General features: G+C 41.0%; 2 protein-coding genes across 2 annotated transcripts; one reads left to right on the top strand and one right to left on the bottom strand.

Annotated features, from left to right (window-relative positions):
• Positions 1–173: 173 nt before the first annotated feature.
• Positions 174–4,435, top strand: LOC108266896 (E3 ubiquitin-protein ligase TRIM35). The gene is made up of 6 exons (XM_017470721.3): positions 174–862; positions 1,252–1,347; positions 1,440–1,670; positions 1,799–1,821; positions 1,908–2,026; positions 3,032–4,435. The coding sequence occupies exons 1-6, from the start codon at positions 464–466 to the stop codon at positions 3,571–3,573; spliced, it is 1,410 nt and encodes a 469-aa protein (XP_017326210.1). The 5' UTR covers positions 174–463; the 3' UTR covers positions 3,574–4,435.
• Positions 4,436–7,217: 2,782 nt separating this feature from the next.
• On the bottom strand, positions 7,218–10,490 carry LOC128628773 (E3 ubiquitin-protein ligase TRIM35). Its single transcript, XM_053680671.1, has 6 exons — positions 9,870–10,490; positions 9,384–9,479; positions 9,061–9,291; positions 8,910–8,932; positions 8,705–8,823; positions 7,218–8,608 (listed from the first exon to the last, which is right to left on the bottom strand). Exons 1-6 carry the CDS (start codon positions 10,266–10,268, stop codon positions 8,064–8,066), a joined length of 1,413 nt encoding a protein of 470 aa, XP_053536646.1. The 5' UTR covers positions 10,269–10,490; the 3' UTR covers positions 7,218–8,063.
• Between the last annotated feature and the right edge of the window lie 5,892 nt (positions 10,491–16,382).

The raw sequence follows: 16,382 nt of genomic DNA, 5'->3' as shown, positions 1-16,382 counted from the left end.
TTCACATGGGTTGCACACAATGCTTCTGGGTTTGACAAATTTATACTTCTGGAATATTTTGCAAAAACAGCGCTCCCATTTCAAAGTACTATGCAAGGCTGTCGGATCATTTTACTGTATGACAAGACATTCAAGCAACGTTTCATTGATGGCTATTCATGTAATGAGTGGAACAGGTCATACCTGTCTCTCTAAAACTCCTCCCATTAAGGAAGTACAGAGTCCGAGACGACTGCAGTCCTTTTGCAGTGTTCTGCTCTGGTGAGTTTAGTTTTATTCTCGGTTTATGGAGAATTCTGAGTCTCATTTTCAGCTCTGTGAAAGGAAGTGATTACTAACTGGACCTGCAAAGTCGTATATTAACTTTAAACAAACCTGAAATCAGGGTGTGATTACTTTTGATCAAAGTGAAAGTGGATCTGAACATTCGGACTGGAGAGAACAACAACAGCAGCAAAATAAAATGGCTTCTAAGTTTTCAGAGGAGGATTTCTCTTGTCCTGTGTGCTGTGAAATCTTCACGGATCCTGTTGTTCTGCGCTGCAGTCACAGTGTGTGTAAAGTGTGTTTGCAGAAGTTCTGGGAGACCAAAGGATCCAGAGAATGTCCTGTTTGTAGGAGGAAGTCGTCTATGAATGAACCTCCCACAAATCTGGCCTTAAAGAACCTGTGTGAGACTTTCTTACAGGAGAGAAGTCAGAGATCTTCATCAGCGTCTGAAACAGTCTGCAGTCTGCACAGTGAGAAACTCAAACTCTTCTGTCTGGATGATCAACAGCTGGTGTGTGTGGTGTGTCAGACTTCAAAAATACACACCAACCATAAATTCTGCCCCATTGATGAGGCTTTAACAGACTGTAAGGTAAATAAAATGTTCCTGTAAAAGGTACATGTAAAAAAGAGTTTATTCTACATATCAATATCTACATGTTCAATATAAACACAGTGTAATAATTAAATAATAAATTATAATTATCTTGTGATAAATTTAGTAAATAATAACAAATGTGAGTCTGCTATTCCATCATCTTCAGATTTTCAGCATCTGAAGTGTCTCCTGTATAAACAGGAGCAGATCTTCCATGTTAGACTAAAGCAGTGTACACCAATAAACCCACATCCTATAAGTCTACACTTTTCATTGTTTCTTCTGTACTTGGTGCATTTGAAAAGCTCTAATGAGTGCTTGTAAGAGAGAATACAGCTATTACTAAACACAGAGTCTCCATGCAGTGTGTTGATTTGTTTCAGGAGGAGCTGAAAACTGCTCTGAAGCCCCTACAGGAGAAACTGAAGATCTTTAAAGACTGTAAACTGAACTGGAGTCAGACTGCAGAACATATAAAGGTTAGAATCAATAAGATGGCTTTGATATTAGAATTATATTTTGCATCACTGCATAATCAGTTCTATTTCATTTGATTTCCTCTTCACTGCAGATTCAGGCCCAACACACAGAGCGGCAGATTAAGGAGGAGTTTGAGAAGCTGCACCAGGTTCTACGAGATGAAGAGGCAGCCAGGATAGCTGCACTGAGAGAGGAAGAGGAGCAGAAGAGTCAGATGATGAAGGAGAAGATTGAGAAGCTGAGCAGAGACATATCATCTCTTTCAGACACAATCAGAGGCGTAGAAGAGGAGATGAGAGCTGAAGACGTCTCGTTCTTACAAGTGAGGATCATTTAGTCAGTATTTATACTGTGAGAAAGTAAAACTTCTTTCCATCATCAGAAACGTCACATTTCAGTGGTGTAAAAATGTCAGTCAGATCCACTGATATTTGCTTTGTTGTTTTACAGAACTACAAGGCCACAGTGAGAAGGTGAGTGATGTGCTTCCTGTCTCTCTCGTTCTCTGTGTTTCTGACTCCAAACCCACAGCAGCACTGACTCCTGAATGTTTTTGCAGAGCTCAGTGCACACTGCAGCATCCAGAGGAGCTTTCAGGACCACTGATCCATGTGGCAAAACATCTGGACAACCTGAAGTTCAGAGTCTGGGAGAAGATGCAGGACGCTGTCCAATACAGTAACAATCTCTTTCTTTCTTTCTTTCTTTCTTTTTTTGAGTGTGTTTTTTAGTTTTTCCCCCACTGTTTTTCTGCCTTTGTTAGTAACCCTAATGTGGTCATTATAATGACATGTTTCATTTGTTTGTAGTATTAATAATAATAATAATAATACTAAAAAATGGATCGTTGCAGCGGCTTACAAAAGTTTTAGATTTACAATTCTTATAAAGATTGTTTACATTTGTAATTTAAATACACCCGGTTATATATGTTTATTCATTAATATTGTAATTACGGTCATCATTTCTTTGGTTCATGCTAATGTTAGCTAGTTCCATGCTAACACAATGTTTAAGTTAGCTTAACTCCATCAACACAAAATGTAAAAAGGGAATCTAATGAAGTGGAAAAGACACAACGTACAGTCACAATGGGATTTCTTTTGTAGTCTTTATCTCTTATTCCTGTGTGTGTGTGTGTGTGTGTGTGTGTGTGTGTGTGTGTGTGTGTGTGTGTGTGTGTGTCTGTGTGTCTGTGTGTCTGTGTGTGTGTGTTTGTGCGTGTGTGTTTGTGCGTGTGTCTGTGTGTGTGTGTGTGTGTGTGTGTGTGTGTGTGTGTGTGTGAGTGTGTGTGTGTGTTTGTGTGTGTTTGTGTTTGTGTGTGTGTTTGTGTGTGTGTGTGTTTGTGTGTGTTTGTGTTTGTGTGTGTGTTTGTGTGTGTGTGTGTGTGTGCGTGTGTGTGTGCGTGTTTGTGTATGTGTGTGTTTGTGTTCGTGTGTGTTTGTGTTTGTGTGTGTGTTTGTGTGTGTGTTTGTGTTTGTGTTTGTGTGTGTGTGTTTTTGTGTGTGTGTGTTTGTGTGTGTGTTTGTGTGTGTGTGTGTTTGTGTTTGTGTGTGTTTGTGTGTGTTTTTGTGTGTGTGTGTTTGTGTGTGTGTGTGTGTTTGTGTGTGTGTGTGTTTGTGTGTGTGTGTGTGTGTGTGTGTGTGTGTGTGTGTGTGTGTGTGTGTGTGTGTGTGTTTTCAGCACCTGTAACTCTGGACCCCAACACTGCTCATCCTAAACTCATTGTATCTGATGATCTGACCAGTGTGAGACTCAGTGATGAGAAACAGAAGCTTCCTGATAATCCAGAGAGATTTGATCATGGCTGTATCCTGGGCTCTGAGGTCTTTAACTCAGGGACACACTGCTGGGACGTTGAAGTAGGAGACTGTACAGAGTGGTTAGTGGGTGTGATGACAGAATCTGCTCAGAGGAAGGGAGATATATTCTCCAGAAGTGGAATCTGGTGTGTGTGGTATTCTGATGGTAAATATAGAACATGGTCTACACCACAGTCACACACTCTCCTCTCAGTAACACAGAAGCTCCAGAGGATCAGAGTGCAGCTGGACTGGAACAGAGGAAAGCTGTCGTTCTCTGACCCTCTCACTAACACACACACACACACTTTCACACACACATTTACTGATAAATTACTGCCATTTATATTTGTTGGTTGTAATAAATCTCCTGTAAAGATCCTCCCACTTCAGTGCTCTGTAAGAGTGAATCAGATCAGTTAGAGCTGATATTGTTTTATTCCAATTCATTAATGAAATATTGCTGATGAAAAGATTCATGTTCTTTGTGAAAGTCTGTTTTTACTGAAGCTCTGAACACTTCATTGTGGAAGTTATTTTGAAGTGTTATATTATTATTTCGACTCACCTTATCAATTACATCAAAATAATGTGAAAACTCAAAATAATAAGATAATATCTCAAATATTAATATATCTTGAAGTTCCAAGATATTCATTGAAATTTTTTAAGTGAAAATAACGACCTACTGTGTTGAAATAATGAATTATTAAATAAAAATAATGTGATAAAGTTCAAATAACTCCATAGTACATTTCCCCACAACTTTCAGTTCAGGGCTTCCAGAAACAAATAAACCACAGAATGAATTTAAAATCATAAAAATATGTTTAAATGTAGATCTCTATGAGTTAGATTAATGAATTTTATTCCTGAATTTAAATCATTGTAAATAAACTGAGGCTTTGAAGACTGGTGTCTTTACTGTATTTGTATTGTTAGCGCTATGCTGTTAATCCTGGGTGAAATGTTTAGTTGGATGTGTGTGTTATGTGTGAAACTGTGCAGTGGAGGAGAATTCAAATTGTCCTCTAAGTTTCCCTCCACCAGCAGTTTGTGGTTGTGTAAAGATCAGATGGATCTGTACGTTAATCCTGCATTATTAGTTAAATAGTGGAATGTGATTCTGAACAATTTCACATTCCCAGTTATATAAGGGTGTACAAACTTATGCAAGCTGGGTATTGGGTTCTTTTTGTTTTTATTTTTTCCCTAAAATATTTCTGTTTGTTTGTCACTTGACATTTATATGTTGAAATTTCACAATAAAGGTGAAAAAGTTTCAGACATGATTTATTTTTACATCACAAAAACCTGCCATTTAACTTAGGGGTGTGTAAACTTTCTACATCCACTGTAGATATCAGCAATTCTGCACAAGCTAAGAATTTTAACACAGCTGCAGTTAGCAATCAAAGATGGTCAGCATTTTATTCTCGTGTATTAAGTAATTAATTCAATAATAATCAAATATCTCGCCACATTTATCACACACTACTACATGATTAGAGACGATTTCCAAAGATCAAACAGAGATAAAGTTTATTAATATTCACGCATGCCCTTGTGCTGGCCGTAACGAATTACGCCACACGTACTTTGGTATATACTTTGAAAAGGCAAAACATATGCTGATCACATTTTCATGTAAAAAAGTATTTGCCCCCATACTGAATACTTCTGTTTTTGTGTATCTCATACTGAACAGTTTTACATCTTCAAACGAAATACAACATAAAACACATCCAACTTGAGTAACACACCACAGTTTTATTTATTTATTTATTTTATTGAAGTAAAAAAAATTATCCAACAACTATCACCAATGTGAAAAACTAATTGCCCCCTTAAACTTAAACTCTGGTTGTGCCGCCTTTAGAAGAAATAACTACAACCAGACACTTCCGATGACTGGAGATCAGTCTTTCACAGTCCTGTGGTGGAATTTTGCCCCACTCTTATTTTCAAAACTGCTTTAGTTCAGCCACATTGGAGGGTTTTCGAGAATTAACTGCCTGTTTAAGGGCCTGCCACAGCATCTCAACTGGGTCATGTCAGGACTTTGACTAGAGAGTAGAATTCATGTTTCCCTCAATTACTGCAAGTTGCCCAGACCCTGAAGCAGCAGAGCATCCCCACACCATCACACTTCCTCCACCATGCTTGACCATAGGTATGATGTTCTTCTTGTGTTTGGTTTACACCAGATGTAAAGGGACTCCTGTCTTCCGAACAGTTCCACTTTCGACTCATCAATCCACAGAACATTCTCCCAAAAGGTTTGAGGATCATCAAGGGGTGTTTTGGCAAAATTCAGATGAGCCTTAATGTTCTTCTAGGTCATCAGTGGTTTTCACTGAAAACCAGGGGAAATGAAAACCATCATGAATGCAGTTTCATATATTTGGGGAACTAGTAACTGGGGGGGCAAATACATTTTCACACAGGTCCAGTTGGTATTGGATAACTTGTTTGCCTCAACAAATATCATTTAAAAACTGTATTTTTTGTTTACTCAGTTTGACTTTTTACATTAGATTTTGTTATAATTTCTGAAACAATATAGCATGAGACACAAAAACAAGAAATCAGGATGGGCAAATACTTTTTCACAACACTGTAGATGTAAAATATGAAATGTCTGAAGCAGCATGCATACAGCGTAAGCCAAACAGAAATGGAGTATTTACATTCAGATCGGTCGGCAATACCTACTTGCAGTGCATGGAGCTCCTCTTGACTTTTAGGAGATCTTGACCTTAGTCTGAGGCTTTTAGGATTATTTATTATTAAAAATCAGCTAATTCAGTTTCTGTAGTGCTTTTGTAAAAGCTAATCATACTTTTTATTTTTTTACTGCCCAACTCCTTTATGTCAATCACCATCATATTTTGTTTTGCCGGTTGGAAACATGGGAGCAGGAAAAAGAAAGAAGCAAGAATTCATTGAATAAAACATGCATTTATTTTGCACATCAGTTACCAACACACAGAACCAAACAATACTTTACAGGTCTGTTTACAACAAATGAAAAGGGAAGTTGCATATTTGCATAAAAACATCTATAATTTCTCCATTTTCTTGCATTCAATAACAATACAAAATATTTTAGAGACATCTGAGTTACCAATAAATAGCCTGTACCTTTTGATGGAAGTAGGCACCAAAAGTTCTCAGGTATTGTGGCAGAAGAACATTCAGTGCTTTATAGGTCAATAGTAGTATTTTATAGTCAATGTGAAATTTCACTGTGACCCGATGCAGGGTGGATAAGATCGGGGTGATGTGGTCATATTTTCAGTTAGTCCAGAATGCAGCTGCAAGAGTTCTTGTTAGAACCAGGAGCTTGTTTATGAATCTGCTGGAACATCGATAGTAAGGCATTACTATAATCCAACCTAGTGGTGACAAACATGAACAACTTTTTCTACATCATGTAATGACAATATTTCTGAGATGAAAGAAGACTATCCTAGTAATATTATCTACATGAGCATCAGATGATAGACTGGAGTCAATAATCACTACAAGGTCTTTAACTGCTGCACATGATGAAACAGAAAGACCATCCAGAGTTACTGTGAGATCAGAAAGATTTCTTCTAGCTACACGTCGTCCTAGTACAAGTTCCTCTGTCTTATCAGAATTAAGTAAAAGGAAGTTAATAAGCATCCAGCGTCTAATGTCTAATGTATAATATCATCATACACAGCTGTATGTTTCAGCGAAGCCAGAGGACAGACAGCAGCTTAGTAAAGTTGAGGAATGTGTAAAGGACATTAGACACTGGATGCTTATTAACTTCCTTTTACTTAATTCTGATAAGACAGAAGAACTTGTACTAGGATCACGTGGAGCTAGAAGTAATCTATTGTATTATTGGATTAATTACTTAATACATGAAAATAAAATACTGACCATTTTTGATTGCTAACTGCAGCTGTGTTAAAATTCTTAGCTTGCACAGAACTGCTGATATCTACAGTGGATATAAAAAGTTTACACACCCCTAAGTTAAATGGCTGGTTTTTGTGATGTAAGAAAATGAAACCAAGTTAAATCATGTCTGAACCTTTTTCACCTTTATTGTGAAATTGCAACATATAAATGTCAAGTGACAAATATTTTAGGGAAAAAATAAAAACAAAAAGAATCCAATACCCAGCTTGCATAAGTTTGTACACCCTTATATAACTGGGAATGTGAAATTGTTCAGAATCACATTCCACTATTTAACTAATAATGCAGGATTAACGTACAGATCCATCTGATCTTTACACAACCACAAACTGCTGGTGGAGGGAAACTTAGAGCTCAATTTGAATTCTCCTCCACTGCACAGTTTCACACATAACACACACATCCAGCTAAACATTTCACCCAGGATTAACAGCATAGCGCTAACAATACAAATACAGTAAAGACACCAGTCTTCAAAGCCTCGGTTTATTTACAATGATTTAAATTCAGGAATAAAATGAATAGAGATAGAGATCTATGTTTAAACATATTTTTATGATTTTAAATTCATTCTGTAATTTATTTGTTTCTGGAAGCCCTGAACTGAAAGTTGTGGGGAAATGTACTATGGAGTTATTTGAACTTTATCACATTATTTTTTATTTAATAATTCATTATTTCAACACAGTAGGTCGTTATTTTCACTTTAAAAATTTCATTTAATAACTTGGAATTTCAAGATATATTAATATTCGAGATATTATCTTATTATTTTGAGTTTTCACATTATTTAGATGTAATTGATAAGGTGAGTCGAAATAATAATATAACACTTCAAAATAACTTCCACAATGAAGTGTTCAGAGCTTCAGTAAAAACAGACTTTCACAAAGAACATGAATCTTTTCATCAGCAATATTTCATTAATGAATTGGAATAAAACAATATCAGCTCTAACTGATCTGATTCACTCTTACAGAGCACTGAAGTGGGAGGATCTTTACAGGAGATTTTTTACAAGCAACATCTATAAGTGGCAGTAATTTATCAGTAAATGTGTGTGTGAAAGTGTGTATGTGTGTGTTAGTGAGAGGGTCAGAGAACGACAGCTTTCCTCTGTTCCAGTCCAGCTGCACTCTGATCCTCTGGAGCTTCTGTGGTACTGAGAGGAGAGTGCGTGGCCATGTTGTAGAACGTGTTTTATATTCACCATCAAAATACACCACACACCAGATTCCACTTCTGACGTATATATCTCTCTTCCTCTGAGCAGATTCCGTCATCACACCCACATCCCACTCTGTACAGTCTCCTACTTCAACGTCCCAGCAGTGTGTCCCTGAGTTAAAGACCTCAGAGCCCAGGACACACCAACAATCACCAAATCTCTCTGGATTATCAGGAAGCTTCTGTTTCTCACCACTGAATCTCACACTGGTCAGATCATCAGATACAATGAGGTAAGGATGAGCAGTGTTGGGGTCCAGAGTTACAGGTGCTGAAAACACACACACACAAAAAACTATTCATGTTTTAACACACACACACACACACACACACACACACACACAAAGAAAGAAAGAAAGATTGTTACTGTATTGGACAGCGTCCTGCATCTTCTCCCAGACTCTGAACTTCAGGTTGTCCAGATGTTTTGCCACATGGATCAGTGGTCCTGAAAGATCCTCTGGATGCTGCAGTGTGCACTGAGCTCTGCAAAAACATTCAGGAGTCAGTGCTGCTGTGGGTTTGGAGTCAGAAACACAGAGAACGAGAGAGACAGGAAGCACATCACTCACCTTCTCACTGTGGCCTTGTAGTTCTGTAAAACAACAAAGCAAATATCAGTGGATCTGACTGACATTTTTACACCACTGAAATGTGACGTTTCTGATGATGGAAAGAAGTTTTACTTTCTCACAGTATAAATACTGACTAAATGATCCTCACTTGTAAGAACGAGGCGTCTTCAGCTCTCATCTCCTCTTCTACGCCTCTGATTGTGTCTGAAAGAGATGATATGTCTCTGCTCAGCTTCTCAATCTTCTCCTTCATCATCTGACTCTTCTGCTCCTCTTCCTCTCTCAGTGCAGCTATCCTGGCTGCCTCTTCATCTCGTAGAACCTGGTGAAGCTTCTCAAACTCCTCCTTAATCTGCCGCTCTGTGTGTTGGGCCTGAATCTGCAGTGAAGAGGAAATCAAATGAAATAGAACTGATTCTGCAGTGATGCAAAATATCATTCTAATATCAAAGCCATATTATTGATTCTAACCTTTATATGTTCTGCAGTCTGACTCCAGTTCAGTTTACAGTCTTTAAAGATCTTCAGTTTCTCCTGTAGGGCCTTCAGAGCAGTTTTCATCTCCTCCTGAAACAAATCAACACACTGCATGGAGACTCTGTGTTTAGTAATAGCTGTATTCTCTCTTACAAGCACTCATTAGAGCTTTTCAAATGCACCAAGTACAGAAGAAACAATGAAAAGTGTAGACTTATAGGATGTGGGTTTATTGGTGTACACTGCTTTAGTCTAACATGGAAGATCTGCTCCTGTTTATACAGGAGACACTTCAGATGCTGAAAATCTGAAGATGATGGAATAGCAGACTCACATTTGTTATTATGTTACTAAATTTATCACAAGGCAATTATGATTTATTATTTAATTATTACACTGTGTTTATATTGAACCTGTAGATATTGATATGTAGAATAAACTCTTTTTTACATGTACCTTTTACAGGAACATTTTATTTACCTTACAGTCTGTTAATGCCTCATCAATGGGGCAGAATTTATGGTTGGTGTGTATTTTTGAAGTCTGACACACCACACACACCGGCTGTTGATCATCCAGACAGAAGAGTTTGAGTTTCTCACTGTGCAGACTGCAGACTGTTTCAGACGCTGATGAAGATCTCTGACTTCTCTCCTGTAAGAAAGTCTCACACAGGTTCTTTAAGGCCAGATTCATGGGAGGTCCCTCCATAGACGACTTCCTCCTACAAACAGGACATTCTCTGGATTCTTTGGTCTCCCAGAACTTCTGCAAACACACTTTACACACACTGTGACTGCAGCGCAGGAGAACAGGATCCGTGAAGATTTCACAGCACACAGGACAAGAGAAATGCTGCTCTGAAAACTTAGAAGCCATTTTATTTTGCTGCTGTTGTTGTTCTCCCCGGTCCGTATGTTCAGATTCACTTTCACTTTGATCAAAAGTAATCACACCCTGATTTCAGGTTTGTTTAAAGTTAATATATGACTTTGCAGGTCCAGTTAGTAATCACTTCCTTTCACAGAGCTGAAAATGAGACTCAGAATTCTCCATAAATCGAGAATAAAACTAAACTCACCAGAGCAGAACACTGCAAAAGGACTGCAGTCGTCTCAGACTCTGTACTTCGTTAATGGGAGGAGTTTTAGAGAGACAGGTATGACCTGTTCCACTCATCACTGACAGCAGAAACAGATAAAGATATAAAGATCACTTCTCTTTAAATACTGACTACAAGTTAATAACCTCTAGTTTTTAGCATGACTTTATTTGGATTTTAAATTGGTTAACTTATATGTATATATATAAGGCGCATGGTGGCTTAGTGGTTAGCACGTTAGCCTCCCAGGGTCAGGGGTTCGATTCCCAATGTGTCCCTGTGTGTGCGGAGTTTGCATGTTTTCCCTGTGGTGTGGGGGTTTCCTCCAGTTTCCTCCCCCAGTCCAAAGACATGCATGGTAGGCTGATTGGCGTGTCTGAAGAGTATGAATGTGTATGTGATTGTGCCCTGTGATGGATTGGCACCCTGTCCAGGGTGTACCCCGCCTTGTGCCTGATGCTCCCTGGGATAGACTCCAGGTTTCCCTGTGACCCTGAAAAGAATTAAGAGGTATAGAAGATGGATGGATATATATGTATATATAAACATACAGTAGAGCTATGTACTGACTTAGCACATTAAATTGAGAGTAGTTATATTTCAGGTATCATCTCTTGTATCTAGATATTTTACTCATTTATTAAACTGCACATTTCTATAAACAGTCATCAAATAAAAGCAGATAATACCTACAATGCGTTTCCATCCTTTATGCAGATTCCCTGCTGTGCCATATTCTTTCCATTTTTATGGACCAAGGTCCAAGTCCAGTCTCCAGTCTCTGAAGTCCAGGTCAAGTCTCAAGTTTCTGATGTCACACCCAAGTCTACTGATACGACCACCCAAGTTCTGTCAAAGCCCGAGTCTGCTGACACACACAGCCAAGTTCTGCTCACGCCCGAGTCTGCTGACACACACAGCCAAGTTCTGCTCACGCCCAAGTCTGCTGACACGCACAGCCAAGTTCTGCTCATGCCTGAGTCTGCTGACACGCATAGCCAAGTCCTGCTCACGCCCGAGTCTGCTGAAATGGACAACCAAGCTCTGCTCACGTCCATGTCTGCTGACATGCACAACCAAGTGTCTGTTGACACGGACAACCAAGCTCTGCTCACATCCCAGTCTACTGACATGACCAGCCAAGTTCAGCTTGCAGGCTCCACTGAGTAGTTCGCTCTGCCTTCCTGCTCAGCTGAGGACGTCACTCTGCTTTCTTGCTCAGCCGAGGACGTTGCTCTGCCCTCCAGTTCAGCCGGGGACGTTGCCCTACTTTCATGCTCTGCTTCCCTGCTCTGCTGAGTACAGCGGTCTGTTTCCCTGTTCAGCCGAGGACGTCGCTCTCTTTCCTGCTCCGCCAAGGATGTCGCTCTGCCTTCATGCTCCGCCGAGGTCGTTGCTCAGCCTGCCTGCCCGGCTGTGGTCGTCGCTCCGCTTTCATGCTCCGCCGAGGACATCGCTCAGCCTGTATGCCCAGCTGTGGTCATCACTCTGCCTCCCTGTTCAGCCAGGGACGTCGCTCCGCTTCCCTGCGCCGCCAAGAACACTGTGCGGTTTCCTGGCTCTGCTTGGGACATTCAGCCCAGGGTGCCGGGGCCGCCAATGAAATGGGATGACTCATGGCACTCCGGGAGGGGTGCCTTTGGGGGGGGGTTCTGTCATGATTCCTCCTTGAAGCAGCGTGCTCTAAGCACGAATGCGCGAGCACCTGCTTTTCCATTGTTGACAGTAGTGACATCTGGACACGTGTGTTTTGTTTATGTTTCTGTCATGTCTCCTTCCTGTTCTGTCATTGGCTGGGATTTCACGTGTGTCTGTATTGCCCTCAGCTGCTAGCAGTTTAGACGCTGATCATGTCCCCATATATACCGCGCGCCTCCCAGCACACGGCGCGGAAGATTATCATAGAGTTAGATTAGTTCGTATAGTAGTCATAGTCACGGTCCATGTTTAGAGTTAGTTCACGCTGGATTAGTGCATGTTTCTCGTTTTGTTTATCAACCCTGTTTTCCGTGACCACGACCCTGATTCATGTTTAACCCTGTGTATGCCTGTTTGCCGATCGCCTGACCTTCGCCTGTTTTGGATTACGCTTATGGATCACGTTTTGGATTTGTCTGCTTGTCTCTCTTTTAAAATAAACAACTGTTCATACTGCACTTGCATCCATCCTATCTCCACTCCGTCATGATACGTGACACCTACTATACCTCTACGCACTGGAAAAAAGAAAAACAGATAAAGAGCATGAGCATCATAAAAAAAAAAACAGACAAAAAGGGAAAAAAGGTAAGGGGAGTAAATATTTATAAATATTTATATATATAATAAAAAATTGCACTTACACCTCTACTCTGTGCACTTTGCTTCTTCTGGAACTCAATTAATGGATCTTGTATGGTAGCACTACTTGTATTGTTCGCTGCTTGATATATCGCTTTGCTTGTATTTTTCGCTTTGGATAAAAGCGTCTGCTATGTGAATAAATGTAAATGTATAAATGTAAATGTAAATATTTATTATCACGAACACCAGTCATACGAGCACTGAAGAAGGCTTAGAGGAAATTCACAGTATAGTCAGTTGAGACAACTCTGTAGTGTAATTATTACTGCTATTGGTAGGAGTTGATCGGTTAGCAATCAGGCTATCGGCAGATGGGGTGTGGGTCACAAGGTACAGCCTCAGGAAAATACCTAATTGATACATTTTGGAGATAAGTCACATCATAAGTAACCTAGGAGTAACTAGGGAGTAGGCATGATTCATAGAGTATGGAGTCTCCAATAGAGATAATAACAAGAAAACATAAAAAACATGAAAAGTATATAAGGCATTGTTGCAAGAAATGGCATGACAGGACAGCTGGAGAGTTGCAATGGCCAACAGAGGGAACATTTGATGAATGGATGTGCTAAAAGATGATGCAGAGGTTAGCTCGCTGGAACGAAAAGAAAAAGGGAGAAAAAGCCAAGGCCAGGCTAGAAAAAAGGAGGAGATAGTGGGGTGGTTTGAGCTATAAGGAAAGATGGATAGGAAAAGGAAAGAACAAGCAAGGAAAGAGCAGGAGAAGAAACAGCAGGAGGATGCTTAGTAGATGGAAGTTAAGGAACACAAAGTGAAATTGAAGGAAGCTGAGGGGGAGAGTGAAAAGTCAGAAAAGGATAGGGAAAAAGGGACGGCGCCACCATATGGGATGCAGCAGGGACCCAGCATCCCACCACCATACAACATGCAGTACACTCCCCAAACACCTCCACACACGGTGGGAATATACCCATCACTGACACAAGGCGACTTACCAAAGATCGAAGGATGGGAACTTGCTAGGATGAAATTGTATGGAACATTTGATGGGATGTGCAGGCCATTGGACGAAGAGGAAGCTAGGGGAGACAATATCTACATCTCACAGAGACAGAGAAGCACGCTGTCTGTACTCCATATGAACACACGCGCTGAGGACAAAGAGGTGCAAGCATACTGGGAAGAAGCACATCGGTTCCGACTTACTAGCACCCCCATATGGGAAACAACCAGCAGTGCGTACGCCAAGAAGAGGATGGGGAGCTACAAAGACAGGAAGAAAACAGAAAAAGGAAAAAGACACTCAAAGAAGAAGTGATGGTAGATCCCCCTCCCAAAGTAAGCTAAGGGTTGAAAGATGTGGCAAATGGACAACAAGAACGACAAAGGCAGATTGTAATTGTAAGAACTAATGATGCAGACACGCAAACAGAACAGCTGGACTCACAAGCCAACAGAGGCCAGATCGTCCACATGGAAGGGGACATGACAATAATTGCACTGAGAAACGAGGAAGGGGATCGGTTGAAGACAAGACTAGGGAATCTGGAGGGTTTGGTACAGGAAGAAGGAAGAGAATTCCACCAAGTGAGAGAATTGGCCAGAAGTGCATGTGAGGCTGCTGTGGAAAGTCGCAATGTAGGTCACGCACAATTGGATAGTACGCAATTAATAGTGGTAATCAAACAACAGATGGACCACGCCATAAAAGATCAGACAGAATTATTGAAGCTAACTAAACAAAGGTTGCATGAACTAGAAGGGACGGAGACCTCAGTGGAGGAGGAAGATGAAATAGAAGAAAGAGGGGAAGCTGATATGGACTTTACTATTGCAAATGCCCAACACAATGAAAGAGGTGGCTCTGGCCAATATGAGAGGATGGCATTACGTGAATGAAATTCACTCCAAGCTCCAAATCGATTTACAAATGAAGGCACTAGCAAGAGATCTGCTACAAGGCAGTGCAATATGTACCGTGGACCTTTATGGACTTAACAGCATTGGTACAGAAACCTCCAAATCTGTGTAATGGAAGTCAAAGGTGGATAACCAAGTTTGAGGAGAAAACAACAGGACAACTGTTAGCCATTGGAGACATAAAAGTCATATTGTGTCAGACTGTGGGCAAAGGTTGAACTGAAGAAATACTGGAAATGGCCAATCTGAAGAAAGAGATGGATGACCCCAGGTGCAATCCAATGCCGTTTGGCCTGAGGCGGAATATTGTGTAGGGAGCAATAAGAAAAATGTACCCCACAAAGTTAGATGCAGGACAGCTAGAAACTATCAAACTGAAAGAGGAAGAAAATATAATGAAATTTGTGCAAGAGTTTCAGGACAAATGGAGAGACGAGACAGGAGGCAAATAGGACGAGTCAGGGTGATGCTAAAGAAGGCCCTACCTGAGGATGTGCAAGAAAAATTAGAAAGCGTAGTGGGACTGAATACAATGGAATGGAACTCATTCATAGTACATGTAACACATCATGTAGATCAGTACAGGAAAAAGAAAAAGGAAACTAAAGAAGCAGCCGAGGCATTGATGACCCAACTGTACAAGGCACAGCTGGGAGAGATAGTAAGAGCAAAGCAAGAAGAGAAAGAAAATAAGAAAGAGAGTGCCAAACAAGGTGTGCTGATGGTGACACCACAAGCCACGGCTCCTCAGGAACAGCCAATTGTGGTCGCTGTCCCAGTGGCAGTACCGACACAAGCACAAGTAACATACACTCCTGTACAGATACCTACAATGCAGCTGGCACCTGTTGAATACATGTATGCAGGAAGGCCCCAAGCTCCCCAGAATTACAGATTCCAAGGACTGATGCCTCAGAACAGGGGCTCAGGCAAAGGGTTCTTTCATGGAGGTCCAATGCAAGGACCCACCCGACAGAGCATGTCTGCTGAAGGATGTTGGACATGTGGAGACCCAAGTCACCTCAGGAGAAATTGTCCACAGGCAATGGCCAGGAACACATGGGGAGATCAAGTGGATAGGGCTGAGAGGAGAGGTCAGACCCTAGGGCCACATGCCATGGCACAGGGATGAGGGAACCAATGGATGGAACAACAATTGCAGCCCCCAGTGCCGCCTGGAGGGTCGATGTTGGGCCCTAATGGAGGGCCAAACCAACAACAGAGTTGAAGAGGCCCAGAGAAGTCAGAGAGGGAGCTGATGCAGTACGTCACTGCACCCAGAGCAAGAACCAACGGTCCCGGTGTCAGTCGGGAAGAGATTAAAGGTACGCTTCATGGGGTAGCATCGGGAAAGAAGGCTCACAGCTCCCCCTCACCTGTAAAGCAATTCAAACTATGGGCTTCTCGGGAAAAAATACAGAGTATACGCTTTACAGAGCCTCAGGAACTTACACTCGATGGTGTTACTATACAGACACCCCTGCTATATTCTCCAGGGGCACCAGTGAACTTACTAGGCCGAGATGCCCTGTGTAAACTAGGGGCAAAGATACAATGTGACCCGACTGGGCTGGGCTATGGTACAACCGCCAGAAAGACTGAAAAATCGGTACCAGGTGGAGGATGCAGTCCCCGATGTCTCTCTTATGGTCACAAATAAGTTTGAA

This window comes from Ictalurus punctatus, chromosome 6 (assembly GCF_001660625.3).
Source record: "Ictalurus punctatus breed USDA103 chromosome 6, Coco_2.0, whole genome shotgun sequence".
In the NCBI taxonomy this organism is placed as follows: Eukaryota; Metazoa; Chordata; class Actinopteri; order Siluriformes; family Ictaluridae; genus Ictalurus; species Ictalurus punctatus.
Note: the sequence above shows the minus strand (reverse complement) of the source record. Positions and strands in the feature narration are given on the sequence as shown.